Source organism: Lutra lutra, chromosome 8 (assembly GCF_902655055.1).
Source record: "Lutra lutra chromosome 8, mLutLut1.2, whole genome shotgun sequence".
Lineage (NCBI taxonomy): Eukaryota > Metazoa > Chordata > Mammalia > Carnivora > Mustelidae > Lutra > Lutra lutra.
The window spans coordinates 137,842,108-137,870,067 of record NC_062285.1 but is presented as its reverse complement, the minus strand read 5'-3'; the positions used below and the strand labels follow the sequence as shown (position 1 = coordinate 137,870,067).

The 27,960-nt window shown below is 52.4% G+C and overlaps 1 protein-coding gene across 1 annotated transcript in view; it reads right to left on the bottom strand.

Annotated features, from left to right (window-relative positions):
* SREBF2 (sterol regulatory element binding transcription factor 2) overlaps window positions 1–27,960 on the bottom strand; it is a 61,060-nt gene that overhangs the window by 11,653 nt on the left and 21,447 nt on the right. Inside the window, exons 2-13 of the mRNA XM_047740100.1 lie at window positions 23,554–24,012; window positions 22,426–22,607; window positions 21,595–21,741; window positions 19,714–19,935; window positions 18,622–18,736; window positions 18,217–18,398; window positions 15,932–16,124; window positions 15,130–15,311; window positions 12,545–12,824; window positions 9,823–9,992; window positions 1,433–1,601; window positions 47–164 (exon numbers count right to left, since the gene is read on the bottom strand). Coding sequence (XP_047596056.1) covers window positions 47–164; window positions 1,433–1,601; window positions 9,823–9,992; window positions 12,545–12,824; window positions 15,130–15,311; window positions 15,932–16,124; window positions 18,217–18,398; window positions 18,622–18,736; window positions 19,714–19,935; window positions 21,595–21,741; window positions 22,426–22,607; window positions 23,554–24,012 — 2,419 coding nt within the window. The remainder of the gene's footprint in view (window positions 1–46; window positions 165–1,432; window positions 1,602–9,822; window positions 9,993–12,544; window positions 12,825–15,129; window positions 15,312–15,931; window positions 16,125–18,216; window positions 18,399–18,621; window positions 18,737–19,713; window positions 19,936–21,594; window positions 21,742–22,425; window positions 22,608–23,553; window positions 24,013–27,960) is intronic.

The following is a 27,960-nucleotide window of genomic DNA, read 5'->3' as shown; positions in this document are numbered from 1 at the left end:
GGGCCTCGAGGATGCCCGAGGCAGGGGCCCATCCCGGGGGCATTACCAGCACTCCTCGTCCTGCTCTCCAGCCTTCTTCTTGGCCTGAGGCTTCACCAGCGACTCCACAGCTCGCTCCAGCAGGTTCCTGCAGAACGCCTGGTGGACCTGGGCAATGGGGTCCGCTGAAGAGGAGAAAGGCCAAAAGGGTCAGAGGGTGTTCTCATAAGGCCATTCTGGCTTTGCTGAGAAAACAGAGGAAGGGGAGAGGAACCCTAGAAACAGCTCTCCTGTCTGAATGGGAATTGAACCCCCTTCTCCAGCAAAGCCCCAAAGCACCCTATTCGATAGCTGGAAGGTGGGGGGACATGAGGTAAGGCAGTGCTGTGTCTCCCAGCAGTGCTAGCCTTCCATTCAAGGTTGGGGCGGCAAGCCTCAGCAGGAAACAGAAATGGGAAGGTGGACAGTCAGCAGAGGACAACAAAGTGGTGGCCACTGCCTTGACATGACATGCTCCTATTTTCCAGAACTTTGTGGCCAATGATGGTCTGGCTGCGCTGATTAAACAAGTGGCCTTGTACTGCTTGCAACAGCTGTCATGGCCAAGTTCCCAACTGGCAGGCCCGAAGCAGGGTGGCAGCAGCCCCTTCCCTCCTGTCCCATGCAGGGGTAGCTTGTCAGGGCTGCTACCTGACAAGGACGGGGAACACATTCTGGGCAACAGGGCCTAGAAACAGAGTCCCCACGAGGTGAGAAAGCCTATGGAAGTCTGCAGTGTAGACAAAGCAGACCGTGGGGATGGAGCTGAGATTCAGAATAACTTTAACTTTTATCCTTTCTTTTTGGTGTTGCGCACCATCGTTACACTGAGCTGTAAGTGATTATTTTTGAAAAAAAGATAGTGGAAGCTCGTGCCTGGGCCATTTATCTGTAGAACACGCCCCACTCTCCCCATGCTCCCACTTTAGAGAGGGGAGAGCACGCAGGGAGCAGAAAGCCACTGGCCGCCCAAGTCTGAGAGTGGGACAAGTCACCTCCAATCACTGTCAGACACCAGGGACAGCAAGCCAGCATCTCCATGCCTGGGGCCCTGTCCCCGCCACCACTCTGAGCACTTGACCCCCCAGTCGCCTACTGTTTTCGAACTGCTCCATATAGGACTGCTTTCCAGTGGGACTGGGGGGCTGGGGCCAGTGAACAGCAACTCCTCATCCTTTGTGTCTCCAAAGCACCCAGAACAACGTGATGGAGATAAGGGCCCCGGGCTCTGAATGTCAGAGAGAGGCGAGCTGCAAACCTAGCTCAGAGGCCAGCCAGGTTTGTGACGTCCCTGAGCTTTGGGGAGAACGAGACTGAGACCACCTGTGTCCCTGTGTGTTTGGAGCACAGTCCCCCTGAAGTCCTGGAGGCTCTCGTGGCTTTCTCCAATCCCCGATGGCGGCCACATTCTCACCTGGGTTCCTCTGAGCACAGTAGAGGCTCTCCTTGGCAGCCGACTTCACCGACCAGCTCCGCTCCATGAAAAACTTCTGGCCCAGGGGGTGACACAGCCATCGCAGCGAGTCGGGGACCGCGCTGCGCTCCGGGCCACACAGGCTCTGGGCTCTACTGAGGAAGTAGCTCTGCAGAAGGACAAGGACCAGGGGTGATTCCAGGGTGGCAGGATGCCAGCTGCAGCCACCACGGGGCCTTCGGAAAGCACCACTGTGGTGGAGGCAGGCTGGGGACTGATCAGCAGGGGGGCCGGGCCCCTCACCTCCATAGAAGTAAACGCCACCGAAACCAGGGCAAGTGGCTCTGGGGGAGCCAGCTCGACTTGGTGACCGGCAAGAGCGGGGGACAAGGTTTCAGGGCACATGTGGGGCCCCCGCTGCACCCTGCCCTGCTTGGTTGGCCTCACCCTCGCGCACTCCCCCTCTGGCCCTGCTGGCGTTCAACCTGCAGAGGGGAGGAGGGGAGGTTCGCAGAGGAGAGGTCACGGAGGCTCTGCAGCTGCATGTCCACCCTCAGCCCTGTGAGGGCCTCGCAGGGCCAAGCCAGGCGCCCTCCTCCCCCGCTCCCCCGGATCCTGGGACTTTTCCTGATCCGGCATTTTAATTACTTATCCTTAAGAATATTTTGAGGCAAAAGAGTGTTCTGCTTTGACTGGTTTTTCATCTCTTTAACCTCTGAGTATTAAGAGTAGAGAAAAGGCACACAGCAAGCAGCTAGGAACTGTTATTTTTGTCACCGTCAACGCTGGAAAGCACTGGAGTGACGGGGTAGTGCCCAGGCTCGTCCAAGGATCCACGCAGGCATGCGTGTCTACAGCTGCTGTCTTTCCCCCCAAAGCTGGCTTTGCAAGGGCTTTATCTAGTCCCCTAAAGAGACTGCGGCACCAGGCCTAGAGGATCCCCTGACGCGAACACCAGCCTGTGAGCAAAGACTGGGAGAGACTCCGAGAGCCTCTCTGCTGGGCCCTTCGAAGCCAGTGCCCTCGTCTCCCAGGCCGCTCCTCGCCTGCGGGGTCTCATCACTCCAGGCCTCCAGGAAGAGCTGCAGGCGTGCTGTCCAGCTATGTTTTCAGAAATTCTGTCATTTACTGAGAGATGATATTTTTACTCTAAAATCCATGATTTCCAACCCATAAGCCCACTCAGTGCGGGCTAATGTGAACGAGAAGCTGAGCTGAGAAGGATGGGAGGGAGGGAGAAGCACAAGACCCAGAGCTCAGGAAACCCAGGGGGGCCACTGGGACAGGCTCGTGGACTTAACCTTCACACTTCCGCCCCTGCCTCCACAATGAGGGCAGCGCCTCCCTGTCTGGTTCAGTCTGATGGTTCTGACCTTTACTGGGCTCTAAGCCCCCATCAGCTAATGTAACGGCTTCAGACGACTTGAATGCCAGGGTCAGAAATAGCACCACCGAAGTGCTACTCGGGGAACACAGACCAAGATGACAGACTCTCATGGGGGCGGTGGGGGCGAATCCGGAGCGTGCTGCCTGAATCTGAGAGAAAATGGCCTGGATGGACTGGCCCAACTGCCCTACAGAGATCCCCCAACACGATCACGGCACTTCCCCGGAGTCTCTAATCGCGGGGCCAGCAGCACTCATGACCTTCCCTCCTCTTGGCTGACCGCCATATTCGAGACGGGATACTGGAGAACAAATGCAGAGGAATCCCATGACCTTCACCTGACCCTCAACAAAGTGCTGCAGAATCTGAGCCTGTAACTGCAGTGGAGGAGCCGGAATGGGCCAAGAGGCTGGGCGTGGGGCGTGGGCAATCCCAAGGTGTCTGAAGTCAGAGAAGCTTCTCACGGCTGCCTCATCAGCGAGGGAGCACAGCGCCACTCCAGGGGAAACTGAGAACGACTGGTCCTGGAGTGCTTGGGTGGCTCAGTCAGTTAAGTGTCTACCTTTGGCTCAGGTCATGATCCTGGGGTCCTGGGATCGAGCCCCACATCAGGCTCCCTGCTCAGCAGGGAGTCTGCTTCTCCCTCTCCCACTCCCCCTGCTCATGCGCTCCCTCTCTCTCTCACAAATGAATAAATACAATATTTTTAAAAACAAAATAACAATAAAAAACAACTGGTCCCTCAGAAAATCCCAAATATCAGCAAGAAAAGCAAAAACAAAGCCTCGTTAGGCGGTTTTGCAAAAGGAACCCAAAGAATGACTTAGAAAACCATTAAGTTAGAATATATTTGTAAGCTTAATACTGTAGAAAAACCTCAGTGTGTGTGTCTGTGTGTGTGAGAGCTGGAGTTTAGCAGTTTGTATTAATAAGACATATAAATCCTGGGGTACAATCATCCACAGTATAATTTCTAGGAGGCAAACTGAAAGAATGATTTCTGTTGCTCTTTTAATTTTCTTGGCATTATCACCCTACGATAATCTCCCTAAATTTTAGAGACAGAATCCCCCCAGGCTGCGGTCTAGGAGTCGGGTCCCCTCTAACTCATCTGCTAACTGCCAAACCGAGCAGCTGTGGCAGGAGACTCAGAACTGCTTAGATCCTGAGAGCCACCCTGCAGTTCCTGGCCAGGCCCAGTTCCACAGTGTCCCTCCCACACCAGGCTCACCCTATAGTTCTCAAACTGTGTGCCGAGGCACCCCAAAGCACCCAGGGAACTTGCAGGGGCACCACGGGAAGTTCACATTTCTGAAGTAAATACAGCCACGCCCAACACGAGTCAGACACCGCATAAACTACGAAGTGGCAGTTTGAAGTCTTGACCTGAGACTGCACGATCTCCCTTTGGATGTCACATCTTCACGAAGCTGAGTTTTAAGAGGCTATTGTAATAAAAAGCAAGCACTGGGGGCGCCTGGGTGGCTCAGTCGGTTAAGCCTCTGCCTTCAGCTTGGGTCACGGTCTCAGGGGCCTGGGATGGAGTCCCGCTTTGGGCTTTCTGCCAGCGGGGAGCCTGCTTCCCCCGCCCCCTTCAGGGAAGGACTGTCTGGGTCTCTGAGTATGGCCCCTCTCAAGAGACGCCAATCCATGAAAGGGGTGGTTCCTTTCCTAGAAATCAGTTCCTCTCCTCTGCTCAGCCTTACTGAAAACCCAACTCTGGCCATACTGATGGTGTTCCAGATATTAATGCCCTCGGAGCACACACCGCCACTTCTAGAGATTTCACCTCAGGAGAGACTCGGACAAGCAGGTGAGGACAGCGTGAGGGGACACGGCCCACAGCACCGTAACTGCAAATATGGGAAGCAACCGGATACCCCCAGCAACCATGCTGCGGTGCCAGGAGCCTCCGTGGAGTAAGGAGGCCGCAAAGACAAAGGCCCAAGACTCACTGTTTGGTTGGAAAAAAGCAAGTGGCAGAACAGGGAAAGCAGACTCACACCGTGGAGGAAGCCCGATGCGGGGCTCAATCCCGGGACTCTGGGATCATGACTGGAGCCAAAGGCAGCCGCTTAACTGACTGGGCCACCCAGGTGCCCCAGCAGGGACAGTTTCAAGGGCACCATCTTTCTGATCCTCGGCTGCCACGCACACACCCTCCTCAAGTGGGCTGAGTCCCTCAGAAGCGCAGCTTCCTCTTGGCAATAAGGACAATCAAAACCCCAGTGGGGGGGCGCCTGGGTGGCTCAGTGGGTTAAAGCCTCTGCCTTCGGCTCAGGTCATGGTCCCAGTGTCCTGGGATCGGGCCCCGCATCGGGCTCTGTGCTCTGCAGGGAGCCTGCTTCCCCCCCTCTCTCTATCTGTCTGCCTCTCTGCCTACTTGTGATCTCTGTCTGTCAAATAAATAAAATCTTAAAAAAACAAACAAACAAACAAACAAAAAAAAAAAACCAGTGGGGCTTCTCGGATGATACAATGATCCCAACATTTACACAGGAAGGTAAAAGGGCAAAACCTAGTCACTAAAGCTAGAGGGCTGACACTCCTGGATATCAAGACATATTAGAAGATTCAGCCACTAGGGGCATGTGGTGTTGGCATAATGGAACATACTGGAGCATCCAGAAGCAGACTCGTTATACATGGGCACTTGATTTATGACAGAAGTGCCACTTGGTGCTGTGGAGCAAGGACAGTCATTTTATTTTATTTTATTTTTTAAGATTTTATTTATTTATTTGTCAGAGAGAGAGCACAAGCAGGCAGAGTGGCAGGCAGAGGCAGAGAGAGAAGCAGGCTCCCCTGCTGGACAAGGAGCCCGATGTGGGACTCGATCCCAGGATCCTGGGATCATGACCTGAGCCGAAGGCAGCAGCTTAACCGACTGAGCCACCCAGGTGTCCCAAGGACAGTCATTTTAATAACAGAGTCTGGGGGCAGGGAGATTTGCATATGGAAAAATAAAGTAGATCTTACATCTCCACCTCACACACAAAAGTCAATTCCAGGTGGATTTGGGCTTGGGTCTGGAAATAAGAAATACAGTAGAGCGTCTTCACGACTGAGACAGGGCAAAGATTCACTGCACAGGACGTAAAGTCACTATCTGTAATGGAAAAGACTAATCGTCTGATTGCGTGAATATTAAGAACTTGTGCTCATCAACTGACACCAGGGAGAGAGAGACTAGGTGGGGCCCCTGTGCGGCTCAGTCAGCTGAGGGTCTGACTCTTGGCTCTGTCTCCAGTCATGAGACTGAGCTCAGTCCGTGCTCAGCATGGAGTCCGCTTGAGATTCTCTCCCCGGCCCCCACTCCATACACTCTCTTTCTAAAAGAAATAAATAGGGGCGCCTGGGTGGCTCAGTGGGTTAAGCATCTGACTCTTGGTTTTGGCTGAGGTCATGATCTCAGCATGGAGTCTCCTTGAGATTCTCTCTCCCCCTCTGCCCTTCCTGCTGCTTGTGCTCCCTCTATCTCAAATAAATAAGTTAGTCTTAAAATAAATAAATCTTTAAAAGAGAGAGACTGGGCAAGCCACAGAAGGAGATACATGCAAAGAGGATATCCAACAAAGGATCAAAGTCAGAATAAAGAAGTTCAATCAATAAAAAGAAAGACAGGGGCGCCTGGGTGGCTCAGTGGGTTAAAGCCTCTGCCTTTGGCTCAGGTCATGATCCCAGTGTCCTGGGATCGAGCCCCACATCAGGCTCTCTGCTCGGCAGGGAGTCTGCTTCCCTTCCCCTCTCTCTGCCTGCCTCTCTGCCTACTTGTGATCTCTGTCTGTCAAATAAATAAATAAAACCTTTAAAAAAAATAATAATAAGATTGCTGGGCGCCTGGGTGGCTCAGTGGGTTAAGCCTTTGCCTTCGGCTCAGGTCATGATCCCAGCATCCTGGGATTGAGCCCGGCATCAGGCTCTCTGCTCAGCAGGGAGCCTGCTTCCCCTTCTCTCTGCTTGCCTCTCTGCCTGCTTGTGATCTCCGTCAAATAAATAAGTAAAATCTTAAAAAAACAAAAAGACAGACATTGCAAATAAACAGGTATAAGACTTGAACGTGGTTTTCACAAAAGAGATTATCCAAATGGCCAACGAAAAGGTACTCAACCTTGTTAATTCCCTAGAAATTACAAATGAAAACTATGAGATACCAGAGATATCAGAAGGGCCACGAATGACGGGATCATGTGTTTGGTGAGGAGGCGGGACCGGAACTTTCTTTCCTACACTGCTAATGGAGCGGAAAGTGGTGCAGCTGCTCGGGGAAAAGTGCTGGGCACGGTCTACTAAAGCTGAACACCGCTGGCGCCGCTGACTGGCAGCACCCACCCTACAAATGCCATCACACACTCACCACGGGATGGACAGCGACGTTCACAGCAGCACTGTTCATGAGAACACAAACAGGAAACTCAAAAGTCCATCTCTAGGTCTCGCCATAGGATGGACGATCTGGCTGTGTGCAGCAACACAAACGAATCTTACATACAACCCTGCACAAAAGCAGCTGGACAGGGGGCGCCTGGGTGGCTCAGTAGGTGAAGCCTCTGCCTTCGGCTCAGGTCATGATCCCAGGGTCCTGGGATTGAGCCCCACATAGGGCTCTCTGCTCAGCAGGGAGCCTGCTTCCCCCTCTCTCTCTGCCTGCTGCTCTGCCTACTTGTGATCTCTGTCAAATAAATAAATAAAATCTTAAAAAAAAAAAAAGGGCAGCTGGACACACACAGTACCTACTGTGCGACTCTCCTTTCATAAAGTCCCAACAGACGCAAACACCTGCGGTGACCAGGATGCTGGCTACCGTGGCTGGAGGCCTTGGGGGTAGGTAGGGGGAGTTTGCTGACTACAAGGGATGCTTCTGGGGTCCTGGTCATGCTCTGTTCTCGATCTGTCTGTTGGCTGTGTGAGTGTATTTGCTCTGTGAAGTCACTGAACTGTTATTTATGATTTGTGTACTTTTCTCCGTGCACACTGTACTTCAATAAAAAGTTTATAGAAATAACAAATAAGAAACAGATTAACTTATGGTGCCAGAATTCAGAATAATGGTTATCTTTGTAGGGGGCAGTGTGAGTGAAAGCCTGTAAAAGCTTCTGGGGGTAATGGGAAGTTCTACTTCTTCTTTTTTAAAAAGATTTTATTTTATTTTATTTTTTAAGATTTTATTTATTTATTTGACAGACAGAGATCACAAGTAGACAGAGAAGCAGGCAGAGAGAGAGGAAAGGAAACAGGCTCCCCGGCGAGCAGAGAGCCCGATTCGGGGCTCGATCCCAGGACCCTGGGATTATGACCTGAGCCAAAGGCAGAGGCTTAACCCACTGAGCCACCCAAGTGCCCCTAAAAATTTTATTTTTAAGTGATCTCCATACCCAACGTGGGGCTCGAACTCACAACCCTGAGATCAAAAGTTGTGTCTTCCACTGACTGAGCCAGTCAGGGGCCCTGCAAGTCCTACTTGTTGATTGGGGCAGTTGTTACATGGGTGAGTTCACTCTGCGACAATCCAACAAGCTGTACATTAAAATGTATACATTTTTCTATATATGAATTGTTATCTCGATGCAATTAATGTCTTCAAAACACTTTTTGGGGGCAGAGAAGTTAAAAGTGTGATGACATCGGCCCAGAGCACCAGGACAAACAAATGGGACAGGGAAGTGGCCTTAGCCGATGTCTTCTGCTCTCAGCCTCGACTGGCCTTGCCCAGAAATGCCACTTTGCCTTCCGCTAACACTGGGTCAAGAGCAGCGTGCTCTCTGGGCAGCCGAGTGAGCCCCAGCCTTGCACTCACCCATGGTTCTTAAGGCCTGTTCCTTGTCTGGATGCCCTGCCAGCCTGGCTGCTCCCTGAGAACAGGGCGGACACACTGCACAGCACTGCACTTCCACTCCAGCAAACACCTGGTCTGGAGCAGGGCCTCGGTAACATTTGCTGAATGAACATCTTTTTTTTTTTTAAAGATTTTATTTATTTATTTGACAGAGAGAGAGATCACAAGTAGACAGAGAGGCAGGCAGAGAGAGAGAGAGAGAGAGAGAGAAGCAGGCTCCCCGCTGAGCAGAGATCCAGACGTGGGGCTCGATCCCAGGACCATGAGACCACGACCCGAGCCAAAGGCAGAGGCTTAACCCACTGAGCCACCCAGGCACCCCCTGAATGAACATCTTATCTAACTAAGGTCGCTGAAATAGAGTTGAGACACAGAAAGTACATGGGGCTTTCCTGTGTCCTCTGTCACCTAGACAAGGGTGACACATTTCAGGAAACATCAGCGTCCCCAAAGGGCACGTTCCTATTCATCAGCTCATCAGTGTCACGACTGAGCTACAGCAACAAATGGAGATGTGATCGCTCTCTGCTGAACACAGCGCATGTACTCAGCAGCCTACTCAAAGCAGGCACCGAACAAAACGTCTCTTTCTGCTGGAGTAAGAGGAAGCCCGAGGTCAGCAGATGTGGGGAACCAGCTGATAACAAGGACTGTGAACTCCCAAGGCTGGCCCCATGCCGAGCACAATGCTGGCGCCTGATAATAGCTGTTCCTGCCCCGGGTCTGACCTGAGCTCCTTGAAGACGTGCACTGTTTTCCGTTTCTGGACTGAGAGTAATAGAAGATACGCACTAACTACATTTTGTGTGAATAAAAACACCAGGAGACACAACCATAAAAATCTCAGTAATTTTTACGACCACTCGAAGAACAGAAGGGTCATATATTTAACCCCCTAGAATGTGGGTCACTGTCTCACTGAATCCGTCCTATTTCAGGCACTGAAATGTCCTGCTTGTGCTTATAAGGGCCAGGAGGGGTTTTGTTATCTTGTGGGCCTGCTTTGTTTCGTGCCTCAAATTTGTGAAAAGACCCACTGACTCAGTACCTACCCGTCTAGGTAGTCGGCCCCCGAAGGCAGGGCCCACACCTGTTTCTGCATCTTAGCTCCTGGCCGGGAAGGCGCGCCTCGCACTGGTCTGCAGGAGGGAGCTGCAGGGTACTCACCGCCAGGAAGCCTAGCTTGCCCCCACACCGGGTCTTGAGCCCCATGGCGGCCGTCAGATGGATCTCAACCAACGTGCTCGGCGGGATTTTCTCTTCTGCGCATTCGGCCAAGTTCACGGCGCACAAAGCCATGTGTACATCAGAGCAGGCAGACCCTGCAGGAAGCTTCCCTGTGGCAGGCAGAAACAGACGCTGAGTTGACAGATTCCTCCAAACCAAGCTTTTTTTCTGTGTTCTCCAGTGTAATCAGAGCAAGAGCACAAGGACTAGAGAAAGTATTTGAACTCTGTCATTGGATGCTCCCGGCTCGGATGCTAGGCTCTGTGAGCGAGGAGCTGTGTGTTCCTTTCTACCTCACAGGCTATTGGGGCCGAGAGGAAATGCACGTCAAGTGCCTCACATGTGGCCCACGGGCTGTTTACAGGTGGTTATAGGGGCCTCAGAGGTAGGTACTGCGATACTTTCCAGACACAACCATGTTCTGGGAAACATCTTGCGTCTCCAAACATGGAGAAAGGTAATAAAAATTGAAAAAACAAGAAAAAAAAAATGATGTGAATTTATTTTCATTGTAAAAGAACGCATAATATCTAAGTACACCCCTTTTGGAGGAGTAAGTAACAAAATGGCAATGACGTTGGACACATCTTGGGTTAGCAGTGGAAGGCCAGGAAGGCTTCCTACACACTCCGTGTGAGGGCTGCAGTTATGTGGTGTGACCCTGAAGTCAGGGGCAGAAGTGTCCCTGTGTGGGCAATGAGGGCCCATCAAGGCCATGAGGCTGTCACACTGTTGCTCGCTTTGGTCCTTGCTACAGGGCTGGGCGTGGGCCAGGACAAGCCAGCTTTGCTCAGGGAGGCTATGCTTCAGGGGGACCCATGTCAACGGTCCAGACAGTGGCCGAGCCAGGCCCCCTGACCTCGTCAGCCCCACATTCTTCATCCAGGGCCACCCTGCCTCCCCCATCTTTCTATTAGTTCCTACACTTTGTTCTGCATGGACATCAGGTGTTGCTCTCTCCCAGGAGACACCATCTGGCTTTCTCTCTTCAGGGGAGGGAAGGTGGAGGGCAATGACAGGACCAGGTTTTAGTCACTTGTCCTTTCAGTGCCTTGAATAAAGCCAGGCCCACAGAGCACTCAGCAAATGTTCAAGGGAATGAGTGATCCACCCCAGGTGGAATTCTCCAGAACAAGACAGCTGGGAGGACGAAGCCTCTGGAGCAGAGACCTGGGAGGGAGCTGGTTCCATCCCCTGAGCGTACTCTGAGAGGGGAGAGAAGAACAAAGCCGGGTCTGCAGATAGGGACCCGCTGCCAGAACTCTACCATGATCCCAGGTGTTAAAACCCCATGGCTGGCCCCACGGTCTCATCTCCCATTCACTCCACGCCTGGGGCCTGCTAGCTCCCCGTTTCTGGGCCAAAGCTCCCTCACCAGGGCATTTCCACCACCTTCCTGTTACCACACCCCACTGCTGCTTTCTGACCTTCAGCGGTTATCCCCGTAGCAACCTCCCTTCTTGAGCCCTGATTTCGCTCCCCCAGCACCAAACCTCTCAGGCAGCCTTCGCCTGATTCCTGCCCCTGGCCTGCCCATGATATGTGATGTTTTTCTGGGTTCCTTGAGGTTCCCCTTCCAAAGGCCTCTCATCAGCAGCCTCGGCTTTCATTCTCACTAAAGGACAAAGACCAAGCCACCTTCTCGGGCCACAGGTCCAGCTCGCCCACCGCCATGCATCATTTCCCTCCAGTTCTCACAGGCAAGTGTCCAAAACGAAACTCTTCCCTTCTCCCTAGAAAACTGCTCTCCAGCCTTTTCCCCTCACCTTTGCTGGCAGCAACACCATTCCCCCAGACTCTCAAGCAAGAAACCGGGAAACCGTCTTCACCGCTCTTTTCATGACCCTCATGTCCACAGGGCCCCCAATTCTTGTCAACGAGAGCTTCTGCTCTCTCTCCGCCTGTTCTCCCACCCCTCTCATCTCCAGCTGCATCTGCTCTCATCTGGCCTCCATGACGCCAGCCTTCATCCTCTACCTTCTACCTGCCATCAGAGCGAATCTGCTCACTTCAGAATCTGATGGTGTCATCACTGTCTGGCTCCTGTCACCGCTGCCCCCCGCCCCTTGCCCGGCTGGCTCTAAGACCACCAAGCTCTTCTTCTCAAGAGTCATCCCGCTGCCTGGAAGGCACACCCCCTTCCACGTGGCTGGAGAACCATCCTGTCATGCAAAGCTGAGACTTTCCAGAAAGCCTTTCCTGAAACCCTCAATAGTAACCCCCACCCTGCAACTGAAACCGGGGCCTTCTGCTACCTCCACCACCCAAAATCGGAACTCACTTGCAGACCTGCCTGCCAGGTATCAGGGCAGGAGTTTGCCGAATGAAATGGATGACATTTCACTGCATCTACGGTGACATCCGTTTTAAGTCTATTATTAATTTAAGTACCACTAAGGAAAAAACAGAGCCAACTCAGACACACCATCCACTGTGTGAAGGACACGGCCCAAGTGTACAGAGGTTAATGTGAAAACGCATGTGCCTTAAACCGATGAGCTATGGTAACGAGCCACGTCTGCAGCCACAGATGTGGGAGGTCTGTCTGGGTGTTCTAGGAGAGCAGCATGAAAAGGGCTTTGGCCGGGGCAGGGAGCAGGCAAACCAGGCCAGGGTGGGGAGACGGCCTGGGGGCCTGCCAGGCAGGGGCGGCCCCCCTCACCTGTGATGTGCAGCTGGTGCAGCCTGTGGTAGGCCAGGGCCGCGTCCCGGGCGCTGGCCTTCGCTTCGTCCTCGAAGCCCGCCGCGGTGGCCGGAGGGGCGGCCCGCCGGCGCTGGAAGACCTTCCTCAGCAGCCAGCGCACCAGGCGCAGCTTCTGTAGGCTGTAGCGAATCACGTTCCAGGAGAGGCTGCAGGCCAGGTCCAGGCGAGACGTGGGCAGGGCCCGGCCCAGCACCGACAGGCAGGTCTGCAGGTTGGCCGCGGCTGCTGCAAAATCCCCCTGTAAGGCAGCAAGTGGAGCGGGGGGGGGGGGGGGGGGGGGGAATTGTTCACTGCGATCTTGCTGCGGCCTTTTCATTTTGCTTTCTTTTTTTATTTTTTAAAGATGTTCTTATTTATTTTAGAGAGGGGGGCAGGGACAGAGGGAGTGAGTCTTCAGCAGACGCTCTCTGCTGAATGCCGAGAGGCAGGCTCGATGCAGTGTCTTGTCTCACGACCCTGAGCCCATGACCGGAGCCGAAACCGAGGGTCAGACACCTAGCCGACTGCACCACAAAAACTTTTACTTTCCCTTCACTCCCTAGATGATCAGAGTAACACATGATCACTGAAGAGTCTGGGAAAATTCAGAAAGCAATGAAAAGGTAAGAAGAAATCACCTGTAACCTTACCTCCCATGGTTACTGACATTTTCATGTATTTTCTCCTGGCCTTTTTACTAAATTGGGATTATACTGTGGTCTATCCTTGAGCAAACACTATTGAGAATTTCCTACAGTAGCTTTTTTTTTTTTTTTTAAGATTTTTAAAAATTTATTTATTTGACAGACAAAGATCACAAGTAGGCAGAGAGGCAGGCAGAGAGAGGAGGGGAAGCAGGTTCCCTGCTGAGCAGAGAGCCCGATGCGGGGCTCGATCCCAGGACCCTGGGATCATGACCTGAGCCGAAGGCAGAGGCTTTAACCCACTGAGCCACCCAGGCGCCCCTCCCACAGTAGTTTTACACATAAGATGAGAAGATGGATTTAAATGATGATCTTTCAGGCTTATGTGACTTTTTAGGCTTTTCGGTTCTCAAAGTGTGGTTCCTGGGGACCAGCAGCATCAGCCCCTGGGATCTTGCTGGAAATGCAAATCCTTGGTGCTCTAGCCCCACTCTCCCCACACCTGCTGAATCAGAAGCTCTGGGGTTCTGATCACCTCCAGGTAATTCCGTTGCCTGCTTAAGTCTGAGAGCCACCGTCTTAGACAAACACCTGGCTACACGACCAGAACCAAGGATCTCGATAAACTACTCTATGCCAACCTGAGAGGGTCCAATGGAGAGTCTGTGGGCCTGAAGTGAAGGTCTCTCTCTCATGACCAGCAACCAGAAGGAAACCGTCCTCTCCCTTCTCCTGTCCTGCAGTGGGCACAGCTGCACTTCCTTCTGGCATCATCACAGGTAGTGGGATCGATCGGTACAAGGGGAGCACCCCTCTCTGGCTGATGGGCGGGTTCCAGATGCACCTCAACCCTGCCCCCGGCCCCTTCTCACTCCCAGGACCCTCTCACTGTACTTCTGAGCAGCACAGCTCAGACAGAGGCCACCACAGCTCCAGCCTCCCCTACCCCGGAGTCAATGCCAAGTCACTTCCACTTCACGTCCTATCTTCAACATTTCCTGAATCAGTCTTTCCTTTTAATTCCAGGCTCTCACCGCCTCTGATCCAGTCTATCCCAAGAGCCCCTAACTTGCTTCCATGCCCCTTCCCGCAACCCATCCTTCCTGCAGCTGCCAAAATGACAATCATGAAACACAGACCTGAACATGCCTCTAGGATATACATCTTGGAATGCGGTTTTTCTGGGAACAGGCCTGCTTCAGGCGGTCGGCCTCCAACAACCACACCTATAGTCCAGGAGCCACAGCTCTCGGCCTGGCTGGCAGCTCCAGGCACTGCAACCCACCACCACCAGCCCATGGGAGAGTCGGCCCATGGTATACTGCAGCTGAGGACTGTTCCCGCTCTTGTTCCTGAGACGTGACCTTGAACTCTTCCTTCGATGCTGTGAGATGCCCCAGAATCCTTCCCATAAACTTTCAGCTAATCTCCCTGCTCAAAAACCTTCCTGGTTCTCCAGAGAATTGGGGAAAAAAAAGCCCCAGATCAGTTACTAGTCAACGATCTCTCCAATTTGGGCCCAAGATACATGACCAGCTTTAGCCCTCATCTGTCCCAAATGTATCCTATACTCCAGACATACCTGTCTACCTGCTGGTCCCCAAGGAGTCCCATCTACTCATGACCTCTCCACCTGGAAGGTCATCCCTGCCCCAACCGCTCGGCTCAAGCCCCAGGTTCCCTTGCCCAACTCGTCCCTTCTGCCGCAGCTCCCAGAACACTCTCCTCTTCCTCTGTGATAACACACACCACAGGTTATCTTGTGACCGTGGAATCATTCGCACACAGGGGTCCTCTCCTCTGCTGCCCTGTGACCAGCAGGGGCAAGGTCCTTTCCTGCCGCCCACAAGCATCCGCCCCAGCACTTCACACACCAGGGTGCTCGGCAGAAGTCGCTGAGTTATTAGCTGCAGACCTTACCCTGGCGAGGTCCAGATCTGCCTGCTTCCGGTGTCTCCAGAAGGTGACCGAAGGGCGTGAATGGGGCCGGATCACCGGTTCCCCGTGGACCAGCAGCTTCACGAAGACGCTCAGGACGATCACACCATTTACCAGCCATAAGAGGAGTGTTGGCATCATCCAGTCAAACCAGCCTCCAGAACCTGAAGAGGCATGCCTCAGCGGAGCCCACGAGAGCAGTCCGAGGGGACAGCAGGCCCCCCAACTGACCCCCGCATCTAACAGGTTAGAGCCCTCCACCTCATTTTCAGAAGCGTGGAGAACAAGATGGCTTCATTTAGTAACAGTGTCTGAACGCTTTCCATAGGATTAAGACATAACCTTATTCTGCACCCCAGGCAAATTTGGGACAGTTCTGTAGCCTAAATAGGAACCCTGTAGCCCTTGTCACTATGGAGCCAGGAGCCACAGCTAGATAGCAAAGATGACAAAAATCCTTGTTAGTCAAGGTGGGGTGAGACCATCGGTTTTAAGACTTGGGCAAAAATGCCACATCCTCCTTCAAACAGGGACACCTTCCCTCCCCAGATCCCCAAGCCCAATGGTAACAGCAGCGTGGGTTCCTGATTTCTTTTGTTCTTACTGACTGAACTCGGGCTTGCCCTGTTACTTCCAAAATGTGACTTATGCCAATCCCTGGCAGGCCTGGTACAAAAGCCCTCTGGGACCCGGTGCACAAGCCGAGCAGAGTGCACACACGGGGCCTGTCCCCTGCTGCAGCAGCCCACCTGTGCTTGGGGGATACAACGGGCCCTCTACCTACCTGACTCAAGGGACAGGATGCTGCGGCCGGAGCCTGAGTACGGGTGCTGGTCAGAGCCGTGGGCCCCTCCCCACTGCAGCAGGGCGGTCAGGGGGTTGAAGGAGAGGCAGAGGAAGGTGAGGACACACAGCAGAATTCGAGAGCGGTCCACCATGCCCAGTGCTACTGGCGGAGAGTCCGGCTCATCCTTGACCTTCAAAGCAGGGCCGAGAGGTTGGAATGAATACTGTGTGGGGTTTTACAGCATTTTACTTTTATATGTACTGGAGTCAGACTGCGAGATTTAAATTAAAGACTACGAAGTCAGACAGGAAGAGAGCAGGAGGCAAGGAAGAAGCCCACAGCTCTTCGGCTGCTTCTCAAACACTGGCACACTCGTCCTCTTGCCACCTGGGACAAGAACATGTTCTGAAGACCAAAGGCACAGGAGTCCTGCTCATAAAATAGAGCACACAAGAGAATATTTTGCATGGTTCTGTATAATTCCACAACAGGCAAGCTAATCTAATCTAAACAACAGAAAGCAGATCAGTAGTTGTCTGACGCTGGAGAGGGATGCGGGAACTACCAGCCATGGTGTACGAAGGAGCTTTGTGGAGATGGAAATGTTCTATATCTTGATTATAGTGACAGTTACATAAGCGAACTCTTCATACTGTACGCTAGTGCCTTATGCTACTATAAAACAGCTGCTTTATCTAAGCATGTAAATTCAGCATCAACAGGGGCACCTGGGTGGCTCAGTGGGTTAGGCGTCTGCCTTCGGCTCGGGTCATGATCCCTGAGACCTGGAATGGAGCCCCACATCAGGCTCCCTGCTGAGTGGGGAGTCTGCTTCCCCCTCTGCACTTCACCTTGCTCATGCTCTCTCTCTCAAAAAAATAAACAAAAATCTTTAAAAATAAATAAATAAACATCAGTAGAACTAATTACAGACCATACAACTGGGGCGCCTGGGTGGCTCAGACGGTTAAGCATCTGCCTTTGGCTAGGTCATGGTCCCAGGGTCCTGGATTTGAGCTCCACATGGGGCTCTCTGCTAAATGGGGAGCCTGCTTCCCCCTCTCCTTCTGCCCCTCTCTCCCCACCCTACCTGCTTGTGCTCTTTCTCTCAAATAAATAAAATCTTAAAAAAAAAGACCATACAACTTCAGTATGAGTCTATTTACAGGACTTTGCCTACTGTAAAACTGTAACACTGCTTTTTTTCCCCTCCCCGTCTTACAGAGGGAGGAATGGAGGCAGGAGCCCTGCCTGCCTAGGGAGCCGCCCACAGAGAGGCAGGGAGGAAGCCTGGGACCAGGTCTCCTCCAACTCTCAGTGCATACATACCACACCACTCTTTTTCACTATTTATTTTTAAGGATTTTATTTATTTGAGAGAGAGGAGAGAGAGAATGAGCCATGGGGAGGGGCAGAAAGAAAGAGTCTCCCTGTTTAGCAGGGAGCCCGATGAGGGGCTTGATCCCAAGACTCCAAGGTCATGACCTGAGCTGAAAGGCAGATGCTTAACCAACTGAGCCACTAGGTGCCCCTCCTTTTCAACATTTTAAAGCCATCTGAAAATTTCTTCTGATGACAGATGCCTAGCTAATTCAATGTATATGTCACATGGCCTTCTGTTACCAAACAGAATCACATTTATAAAGTACTTCAAGAATAGAGCTTCCTCAGTAAAATTAGGTACATGATACTCCAAACAGTATGACCCAAAACAGGCTAGAAGGGAAGTCTGCACTTTCAAAATGGGAACTTGCCAGTAGACTCCACCAGTTCCGAGGGCTAGTTCATTAGGCTCGAGCCTCTTTTGGCTAATTCCATTAAACCACAATCGCCAGGGGCTTTCTTGGACAATTAATGGCCCTTGGTTGGAATGTTACTTGTCAGGCTGCAAATTGTAATCATTTCCAGAAGAGGACCCAGAGGCAGCCTTGCCCTATACCGACTCAACCACCTCAAACAACAGTCTTGCCAGGTCCGCTCCGAACGAGGGATGTAACGAGGCGCTGCAGGCAGCGCAACAGCTGCTGTGCGTTCCCGTTCTGGATTTGGCCCCTACTCCTCTCAGACGGGCTCCTGCACCAAGGACCACTTAAACTGGACTACACTGAACCAGTTAAGTGGAATTTGTGGGGGACGCAGCAGGACCTAACGTCACAGAATTCTTATTCTCCTTCCCTGGTCCTCTCAACGCCTGGCCTGGCCCCCCCTTGGCAGCGTCTCCACAGTTCAGCTGGGAGAGATGGGAGAGATTCCAGGGATCAGAGGATTTCAAAAGCTCATACCTTTGCATCATCCAACAAAGGGCTTCCTGGCTCTGAGTCGATGGAGTAAGGGGAGAAGCCAGCTTGGGACCCCGAGTCAGAGGCCGGAGGGGACATCAGAAGGACATTCTGATTAAAGTCATCGATCTTCAGCTCCACGTCATTGTCCACCAGGCTGCCTAGGTCGATGCCCTTCAGGAGCTCTGCAAAGAAAACCGCATCTAGCAAATGGTCTGTTTCTCCAGAGCCCCCCCACCCCGCGCTGGTGCCTAGGCCAGGGCTGGGCTGGGGGAGGGGCCCACGGTCCTTTTTCCCATTTCACCCCTGAAGGCGCCTTGTACACGGCCTTGGGCCCTCCGCAGGGCCCAGCACAGGACTTCTACAAGCAGAAGGTCTGATAACCCTTCTTCCGATGAGCACACTCACTGTTTTTTTGATTCGCCAGCTTCAACACCATGTTCTCCTGGCGCAGTTTATGATTGACCTGCTGCAAGTACTTGATGTAGTCGATGGCCTTCCTCAGGACGCCAGACTTGTGCATCTGGGAAGGAAGGTGAGTGAAAACACAGTGAGAGGGCTGAGGCCCAGAGCCTGTGGGTGAAAGCAGGGCTCCGGGCTGCGGTGCCGGCTCGCTCACGGGTTAGCTGTGCGACCCAAGACAAGTCACTCAGGATCTCTGAACCCTGCTTTCCTTGTCCTTAAAATGGGGATAATGATGATATATGAGTCACAGGGGTGCAGTGAGGGCAAAATGAAATAATACTTGTACAGAGAGTAGCCCCCCTCCCCAGTCTGGGGCACAGTGACACTGGAAATACAGATTAGCTAGTACTCCTCTTAGAATAATCCTAGAACCAAAACAAACTTTAAAGAAAGCAAACAACAAAAATACCAGAGCACTGTTGGCTAACTATCTTAAGGAAAGTTCAATTAGCACATTTCCGGTCTATAGGCTAATAAGGAAAAAAAATTGTCTTCCAAAATAGAGATGATGAAGATAAACAGATAACAGGTTAAAAAAAAAATCTATGTGACAGAAGATAAATTCACTGAAATACCTGAAACAATGAACAATCTATTCCCTCTATTTGCTGCTGGTTAAAGACCTAATCTCCATCTTCTCTCGTCCCTAAAAAGGTAGAACTATTGCTAACCACTCGCGAACACAACTAAACCTGTGTCAGCAACGCCACCAGCCGACTCCAAGGTACACCCAGCCCCGCACCTGGCCGCCATCTTGCAGCACAGATCCCTCCGCTTGTGCTACTGGAACCTGTGGTCACTGCAGAGCAAAGGTCCAGGCAGGCTGCTGCCTTACCAACCCCCACCAGTTCCCTTATGTTGGTTAGTATTTTATAATCTTGGATAAAAAAACAAAACCCAAGACGCTTTAGTAAGAAAGCACCTCTAACCATCCTTACGTTCATTCACTTGGACGTGGGTTCTCCTAAATTCCTATGGCAAAGACAGAGAGAGGGGAGGTGATGGCACATGAAATGGTCGCTGCTCGGCACCCACCTTGGCATCTGTCCCCATGACCAGGTCCTTCAACTCGATGATTTTGTCATTGATAGAGGAGCGGTACCGCTTCTCGATGATGTTGTGGGTCGTTCGCCTTTCTCCTTCTTTGGGGGGCTCCAGTTGCTTGACTCCCCCAGGTACCTGCTTAATGGGCACTTTCTCTTGCCCCATCATCACAGGCATTGTGGTCAAAATGGTCCCATTGCTGCCCACCAGAGTCTAGAACAGGCAGAGACACAGGGCAGAATTACCCTGGGGCTAGTTGGAGTAAAGCAATCCCAGAACAGAGACCTGCTGGCCTTGGCCTTGTGCCATTGCCTGGTCTGACACTCTTCGTGGCTGAACCAAATCAGGCCCCACGAAGCCTCAGGAGCCACGGTATCTGAGCTCCTACACCTCCTTCAGAACCACTGTCAACAAATCACACCACAATGGGATTAACGTGGATAAGTATGTTTTAACCTTTGATCTAAGGACACCAGAAACAAATCATAGGATTCCTGTTTTGCTGGCAAACCATGAGCCACCTGTGAACTCACGTACACTGCACCGTATCATTCTGGCCTCAAGGAAAGCCTTCTCCTGGTGCAGGATCTATCTTTTCCTCTCACATGACAGTGAAGTCACTTGCTGTATTTCCTTATATAATTTGGCTATCAAAAAGCACAAGGGCAGAAGGGCTAGAGCCATTCCAGTAAACAGGCCAACTGTAGAGGCTCCCCCTTTTCTCCTCAAATCTGCTCTCTCCCCGTTTCTATTTTTACCAATTTTAGTTTTATTTTCTTCAATAAATGGCCTCAATATCCAAATGGCCAGTGAACTTCATTAACCATTAAAAAATAATTCTCACATAATAAAAAGCACACATTTTAAGTGTATAGCTTGATGCATTTTTTTAAAAAAGATTTTATTTATTTATTTGACAGAGAGAGAGAGATCACAAGTAGGCAAAGAGGCAGGCAGAGAGTGGGGGGGAAGCAGGCTCCCTGCTGAGCAGAGAGCCCGACTCGGGGCTCGACCCCAGGGCCCTGAGATCATGACCTGAGCTGAAGGCAGAGGCTTAACCCACTGAGCCACCCAGGCGCCCCAACTTGATGCATTTTTACGTATGGATATCACGTGTGTAACCAAGACAACCCAGACCAAGACACAGACCATTTCTATCCCCTTAGAAAGCTCGCTGGTACCTCTTCCCAGTCCACCTACCCCTTCCCCCACTTGTGATCGCTGCTCTGACCTCTAACACCACAGCTTAGTTCTGCCTCTTCTCGAACTTCATGTACCGGCATCCCCAGCGTGAGCTCCTCTGGGACAGGCATCTTTTGCTCAACGTACTATTTCTGAGGTTCGGCAGTTGTATGTAGCAATGGTTCATTTTGGACACGTTGTTTCCACTTTTTGGCTTTTATGAATAAAGCTTAGTCTCGAATTCTGATCACCTCTCACTCTCTCGGACTCTTTTGCTACAAGCCGCTGAAGTGGCTGTGACCCTGCAGCCCAAGGACGGGGCCTTCCCTGTCCCTCGCCTTGCAGCCCCTCCTTTCCTGGTGGGCCTGGGCTCCTTCAGAAGCCAAACCCCCATCAGTGGGACCTAGAGGCAGACAGCCCTGGGTGAAGCCGTTACCCAGGAACCAGGGATACTCTGCTACTCCTCTCTCCTCCCTCAGAGTCCCCAGTACTCCCACATTACATGCACTGATGGTACTTCTCAAGGGGGGAAAAAAAACCTAAAAGGGGGCGGTATTTGCAATCTGACACATTCCACAGGGGTTCTGCCCCTGCCCATTCTGTAGAGGTTTTGTTAACATCTCTGGGGCCCAACACCTCCAAGAGAGGAGGGGATGGAGGGGGGAGGGCAGGAAGGCAGGCGGCTCTTACTGGTACTTGAAGGGCAGCTGTCTGGATGGGGGTGGTGAGGGCGGTGAGGGCTGGGTTCTGGACCGCGGCCATGACAGGGCTGCCATCTGTCTTTAGTGTGGTCAAAACAAGGGAATCTGTCTTGATGATCTGAGGCTGTACCAGGACCTGGATGGAGAATGAAGAAAAGGAGAAAGGAAGGCAGTATTATTTTCCTATTTTGCCTTAGCTTCTTACTACACAGACTCCCTCCAGGAAAGAATGAAAAAAAAAATATAACATTTTCCTCAAACCGAGAACACAGCTTGACAGCGGGGTTGAGAGGGAGAAGGAGTAGAGCTGAAGGGTCTTAGGTTTTAAGACTGGAAGGGTTCGAGAAAAGCAATGCCAGGGCCTGGCAGGAGCAGAGTTGGGGGGGCGGAGACAGAGGACAGGAAGGGGGGGTTCTGATTTTGGACAAACTCAGGAAAGCCAGGAACATGGCTGAGAAGCAGAAAGGAAAAAACCTGGATTTTTTTTTTCCCCAAAGATAAGTGACCTTGTTAGTAACTACAGTCCACTATAATAAGTGACTTATAAACATCTTGGCACATCTCCTTCCAGTTTTATGCCCGTTCTGTGTGTCACTAGAATAAACCACCTCCACTGACTGAGTCTGCGCGAGGGCCAGCGTATATCCACAGAGGCGGTCTCAGCCAGGTCTCCACACCCGGCTCAGGGGTGCCTCCCAGGCACCCCAAATGCTGCTCCCTTACATGCTGCTGTTCCTTCGTAGTATGCAGACCACCTCTTCGACCAAAGGCCAGCTCCCAGCCTCTACCTGGGCCTCCCGACTTCTCAGCGGCCACCTACCGGGACCTGCTGCACCTGGGGGGCGGCGACCGTCTGCACCGTGGCCGGGGCGAGTGTCTGCAGTGTGCCGTTGGCCGTCTGTGTCAGCACCCGCTGGGCCTGCACTGTCTGCACCTGCTGCTGGATGGTGACCGGCTGCACCTGGGAGGATGTCACTAGGCTCTGGACTTGAGGCTGAAGAACTTGGGAGAAGAGGAGGGAAAAGTCACACGGAGGAGAAATGCACGGTCACCGCAGCTGCAGCAACAAGTGGGGGGGGGCGCCCCAGAGCGGTCCCGACTCCCCACCTGCTGCTGAAGAAGACGTGCACAGCCGTTTGCAGGCTGGTCTAGATAACAAGAACATTCCATGAGGGCTGCATCAATTTCTGAGGGAACGGGAACAGATTGTTTTATTACTCTGAGTGCTGGGGTGCAGGTGCAGGGAGTTAATCGGCCAATGACCGCACCCAGCAAGGGAATTCAGAATCCAAGGAACCTACAATCGTACCAAGCTTCACTCCTTCTCATGGAAGGAAGAGAAAGCGCACTCTGGGATGACCGACTCCGCTTTGCTGCCTTTCTGCAGCCCCAAAGCCCTCAGCAGCGCACTAGAGAACCGTCAGATCCCTTGAACTTCCAAGTATCCCGCCCAGGGCTCCCGGCCACACGGGCACGGGGTGTAACAGGACACGGAGGGTCACTCGCACGCACTGAGGCCCGCGCGAGGCCTGCTGTGCAGAGCCAGAGCCCGAGCCCCTGCTCTAAGTCACATTCTCTGCGGTGGCTGCTCAGGAGATGTTTGCTGAATGAATGGTTCTCCAGCTCCAGGCGCCAGGATTTGGTGTTTGGGTAAGTCTCTGGACTCATTTCACTCAAGCCTCTAGCCCTAGTTACCAGTGCGGCCCTGTGTCTACTCTGCTCGTTAGACGCTTCCACCAAGGGTCCTCGAAGCAGGCATGACGGATACTAGGGTGTCTGAGGACACATAGAGTGTGAACTATTCCTGTCCTTGCCGCCAGTGACCCCAAACTCATTCAGACTCGGTCATCCCTGAAGAGGGCAGAACCCTTGACCTCAGAAGCGTCTGCAAACTGGCCCAGAAACTTCTGAAGCAACCAGTCACTCTGCTCTCTGACTTCTGAATCACCTTGGAAGCTGGTGGCTGCGTTCTGGTACAGCAAAGGCTGCTGGATGATCCTGGTCTGGGGAGCGGTGCTGAATGTCGGGGTGATCATCACTGTCTGCGGCGGCAGCTGCGCGGGGGGCGGCGGCGGGGGCTGGGGGCGAGGCTGGAGCACAGGAGCGGCCCGAGGCGGGGTGGGCACCGTGCTGGGGGGGACCTTGACTTGCAGGGCTGGCGCCTGGGGGGAGGCGGCCGAGGGAGAGAAGGCGGGTAAAGGGACCTGGCTGAAGGACCGCTGCTGCATGGAGGGGTCCCCCGCTCCGGCCCCCCCATTGCTGCTGCTGCCGCCACTGTTGCTGCCCCCGCTGCCTCCGCCACCGCCGCCGCCACCACCACCACCACCACCGGGGAAGGAGCTACACAGCTGCTCTGAGAACAAGTCAGGGAACTCTCCAACTTGATTGCTGACGAACTGCAGCATCTCTGTGAATAAACAAAAAGGAGTAATTTTATTGCCATACAAAAGATCTATTAACGTCCAAATTTGCTTAAGAAATGGAGGCATGCAAAGCAAAAAGCATTCCTGGGACCAGAGCAGAAGTGGGTCAGGAAACCCTCTTGGACCTCTCAGGAGGCAACGAATGGGCTTAGACGGCCAAGGGACAAAGGCACAGGACTTCCCGTCTCTGAAATTCTCTCCCCACCCTACTTCTAGGCCCTTTCCACCAACTTTCCTGATTATATCAGGCCAAACAGAAGCTCCCTCTGTGCCAGGTGAGTATTGCTTTTAGAGGTTACTGCCCGTCTCATTTCACAACTGGGGACCGTGGGGTGGAAAGCGGGAATTGCTGAGTTCAGCAGCCTCAGGTGTGAGGCCACCTCCAGTCTCAGCACTGCTCCCCCGGACAGAGCCCGAGTGCAGGGGTCAGGAGGGTCTGGCTGCAAAGTCGTGCCAGACCCCAATCCGCTCTCAGCCCAGCAGCATTCCTTGCCCCCGGCCTTCTCTCCAAAAAGGACACAGCCCTGGGCACTGCTGGTACCAGCAGGAACACTCAAGGATGATGAAGCTGATGGCCTCCGAGTTAGGCACTTTAGGGGTGGAGTGGATGGAAACATAACTGGGGGCGCCTGGGTGGCTCAGTGGGTTGGGCCACTGCCTTCGGCTCAGGTCATGATCCCAGGTCCTGGGTTTGAGCCCCACATCGGGCTTTCTGCTCAGCAGGGAGCCTGCTTCCTCCTCTCTCTCTGCCTGCCTCTCTGCCTACTTGTGATTTCTCTCTGTCAAATAAATAAATAAAAATCTTAAAAAAAAAAAAAAAAAGAAACATAACTGAAGCCCAGAACAGGGAAATAACTTGTCCAAGGTCCTCCAGCTCATCAGGACACAGCGAGGATCAGAACCAGTTCTCTGTCTCCCAGGTGAACGTTCTCCCACAGGGCACTCACTGCCGGAAGGCTGGGCCAGAGCCCCCATGCTTTAGCCCCCACTCTGGCCCTCTTCGGGCTGGGCCCTTCTCTCTGAGCAAGGAGTCTGTGGGACCAGAGGGATGTGTCCACCTGGAGACCATGGCCCCCTTCTAGATTATGTTCCAAGTAGCTGGGGCCCTAAGTCCCTAGCCCAAAGGCCTCAAGCCTGCCTCCAGGGCCTCTTCCCCTACTTCATCCTCCCTGAAATTTACCAAAACCCAACTTAATCCACAACTAAAACTCATCTCTCATGACTCCTGCCTCCCCACAGAGCTGGTCCCCATCCGAAGTCTGGGGCCTCGGCTGTGTGCCAGCTATTTTCAGACCTATGGTTCTTCATGTTGCTTCCATGACTTCCCCTTTCCTAATACATTCCCAAGAAGCTACTGCTTGTTCCCAAAGTGTACACCCTCCTCCTTAGCTAAACATTCAAGGAAACACGATGCTCTGACTTAACCACCAAAATACCCCAAACGAAAAAGAAATACCAACTCTTCTCATTCCCCCAAACCTCCACCACCAAGTCCCTCCCACCCTCCCAGGTCCCTAACACTGTGTGTGTGTGTGTGTGTGTGTGTGTGTGTGTGCGCGCGCGCGCGCGCGCACTAATGGGTCTGGGCTATGAAGAGCCTTAGGTCAGGCAAACAGAAAGCTCCTAGGGACTTTCATGGGGCGGCTGAAGCTCAGCAGTTAGTACTTCCAGCGTTTGATCAGTTCAACCCGCTGGCAAAATGGCATCCTGTCAGATGAAGGATTACACTGTGCGGCAGTATTATTTACCAACACCTCAACACTGCTGTGTCCCCCTGACACTCAGCCTGCTGTGTGTGGGAAGGAGAAATGGGCACATTGCCACAAATACTGTTAACTGGGACCCAGCAACTCCTTGTGCGTGATTAAACTAAGAAACGTCCTTAAAATCAGCACAGAATTTCCACAAAACACACTTTACTGCTGACACAGTCCAAGCACAACAAAAGATTTATAAAAACTTTTAAGGAAATGCTTAAGAGAAACCGAAGAATCTGTTGAGCTTTCCAGAATTCCCATAAAGTTCTTACTCTGGGGGATCAACACAGAGGCCGGCTTTGTGAGCCCAAAAAACATCACTCCCTGATTGACTGTTTCAATCCATGGAAAGCTAAGGAGGGCACAAGGCAACAGAGGCCAGAGACTTGGCAGACAGGGCACAGACTTTGGCACCAGCTGGGTCTCAAGGTGCCACCGACACAGCTGTGTGAACGTGAGCAAGTCACCTCTCACACCCTGGTTTCCTCACCAGGGAAGGCTGCCTTAAGAACACGTGGCTTCTTTGTTGTGGGGATTGATACAGTCATTTGTGCAGAGTGCTTGGTGAGAGGCGGACCTTTATAAAGGTCGCCGTTAGTGGTCATTCCGGAGCACCGAGCTCCTGGGCACTTGGCTCCACTTATCTCGCTGGTCGAGTGTTCTCCAAAACCTTTCTTGGAGAAAGACATGGGCTGGCACAGAGAAATAACCAGCAGAGGTCACAAAGCTTGTTCACAAAGCAGGTTAAGAGTGTGTAGGCAGATGGGATGCGGTGGCTTAAATTAAAAAAATAAATCCTTTCCAACCCACACATGACAAGCTCCAGCGGTGTTATCTGCAGCCAGGCGGAGAGGCATGGGGCTGAGCGGCGCAGAGGGGCCCCTTAAGACCAAGCATTTGAAGGAAGAAGTAATGGGAAGAGGCTCCCTGAGCCCCTGCTCCAGCAGGGCACTCTGGGCCTTCCCGGGACCCCATCTGGTCTGCAGTGACAGAGGAGGGGACGCCCTGCCAGCCAGAACGAGGCCAGGAGAACTGGGGCGCGGAAAGCCCACCCTGGGTGCAGTTTTGCTCTAACGCTCCACGCCACGCCCCGTGGGAGAATCCTAATGTCTGTGTTTGCTGCTCTAATCACTGGAGTGCCACAATGACACCGGCTCTCATTTCCGCCGGGGGCCATGAAACCCAGAAAAGAGAGGCGTGGGAGAAGGCACAGGTTTTGTGGGGCTTTGAAAATGAAGTTCCAGATCCTGCACGACAAGCTGCGGTCCCTAGAGTGGAAGGCCAGACTCGGGCCTCCTGGGAGGCCCCTAGGCCTGCAAACCTGAGCTTACCTGGCAGGGTGCTCCCAGCGGTTACCTTCCCCAAACGGGCCACAGTCCCATTTTTTAGCTGCTGCTTAAAGTAAGGGATAAGTCTGCTAAATAAAGTAAGTTGGGCCCCAAGAAACTACACTTGGGTTTTGAGCTCTTTAAAAGCTCAAGTTCATAGCCCAAATCAGAGGCTGTGGCTGTCACCTGTGCACTGCAGCCATCCAGAGCCTCATCCAGAGAGACCCCAAGTTCATGTGCACTTCGCGGAGCTTGCAACCACCAAGCACTTTGCCTGGCGCAGCTAGCGCATTCACCTGAGAGTAAGGTGACCCAAAACCTGGGCAGATTAATTCTGGCCAGGATACAGAGTCTAAAGGCCCAAATGAGGTAACACAGTCTCCAAACTGCATAGTCAGTCAGGCAACAATCCTTCACTGGGCATCTGCTACCTAGCCCAGATAGGCTCTAAGAGACGTCACAAAGGTCATTTATTCTTCTTAGATTTTGTATTTTGTTACTGCCTTGTGTCAGATAATGTTCTAAAATAACTTTCTTTTTTTAAAATCATAAAAGTCACACTATGGAAAAAATTTAGAAAAAAGTTAAAGGAAAAAAAAATCTGCAATTCCACCTCCCTGAGACATCTACTGTCGATGTTTCGATGTGTCCTTCCTAAGAGCAAGGCTTGCTTGCACGCGCAGGTGCACATGTGTAAGGACAGTTTTACAAAAGTGGGATCGCACTGAAGATGCTCTGTTGCACCCTGCCCCCCTTATTCAGTAAGACATGGGAAGTGTTCCGTGTCAGCCATTACGGCTACGACAGCGTTCTCTGGGAGAGTCCCAAGTATGCATCGTAACATGTG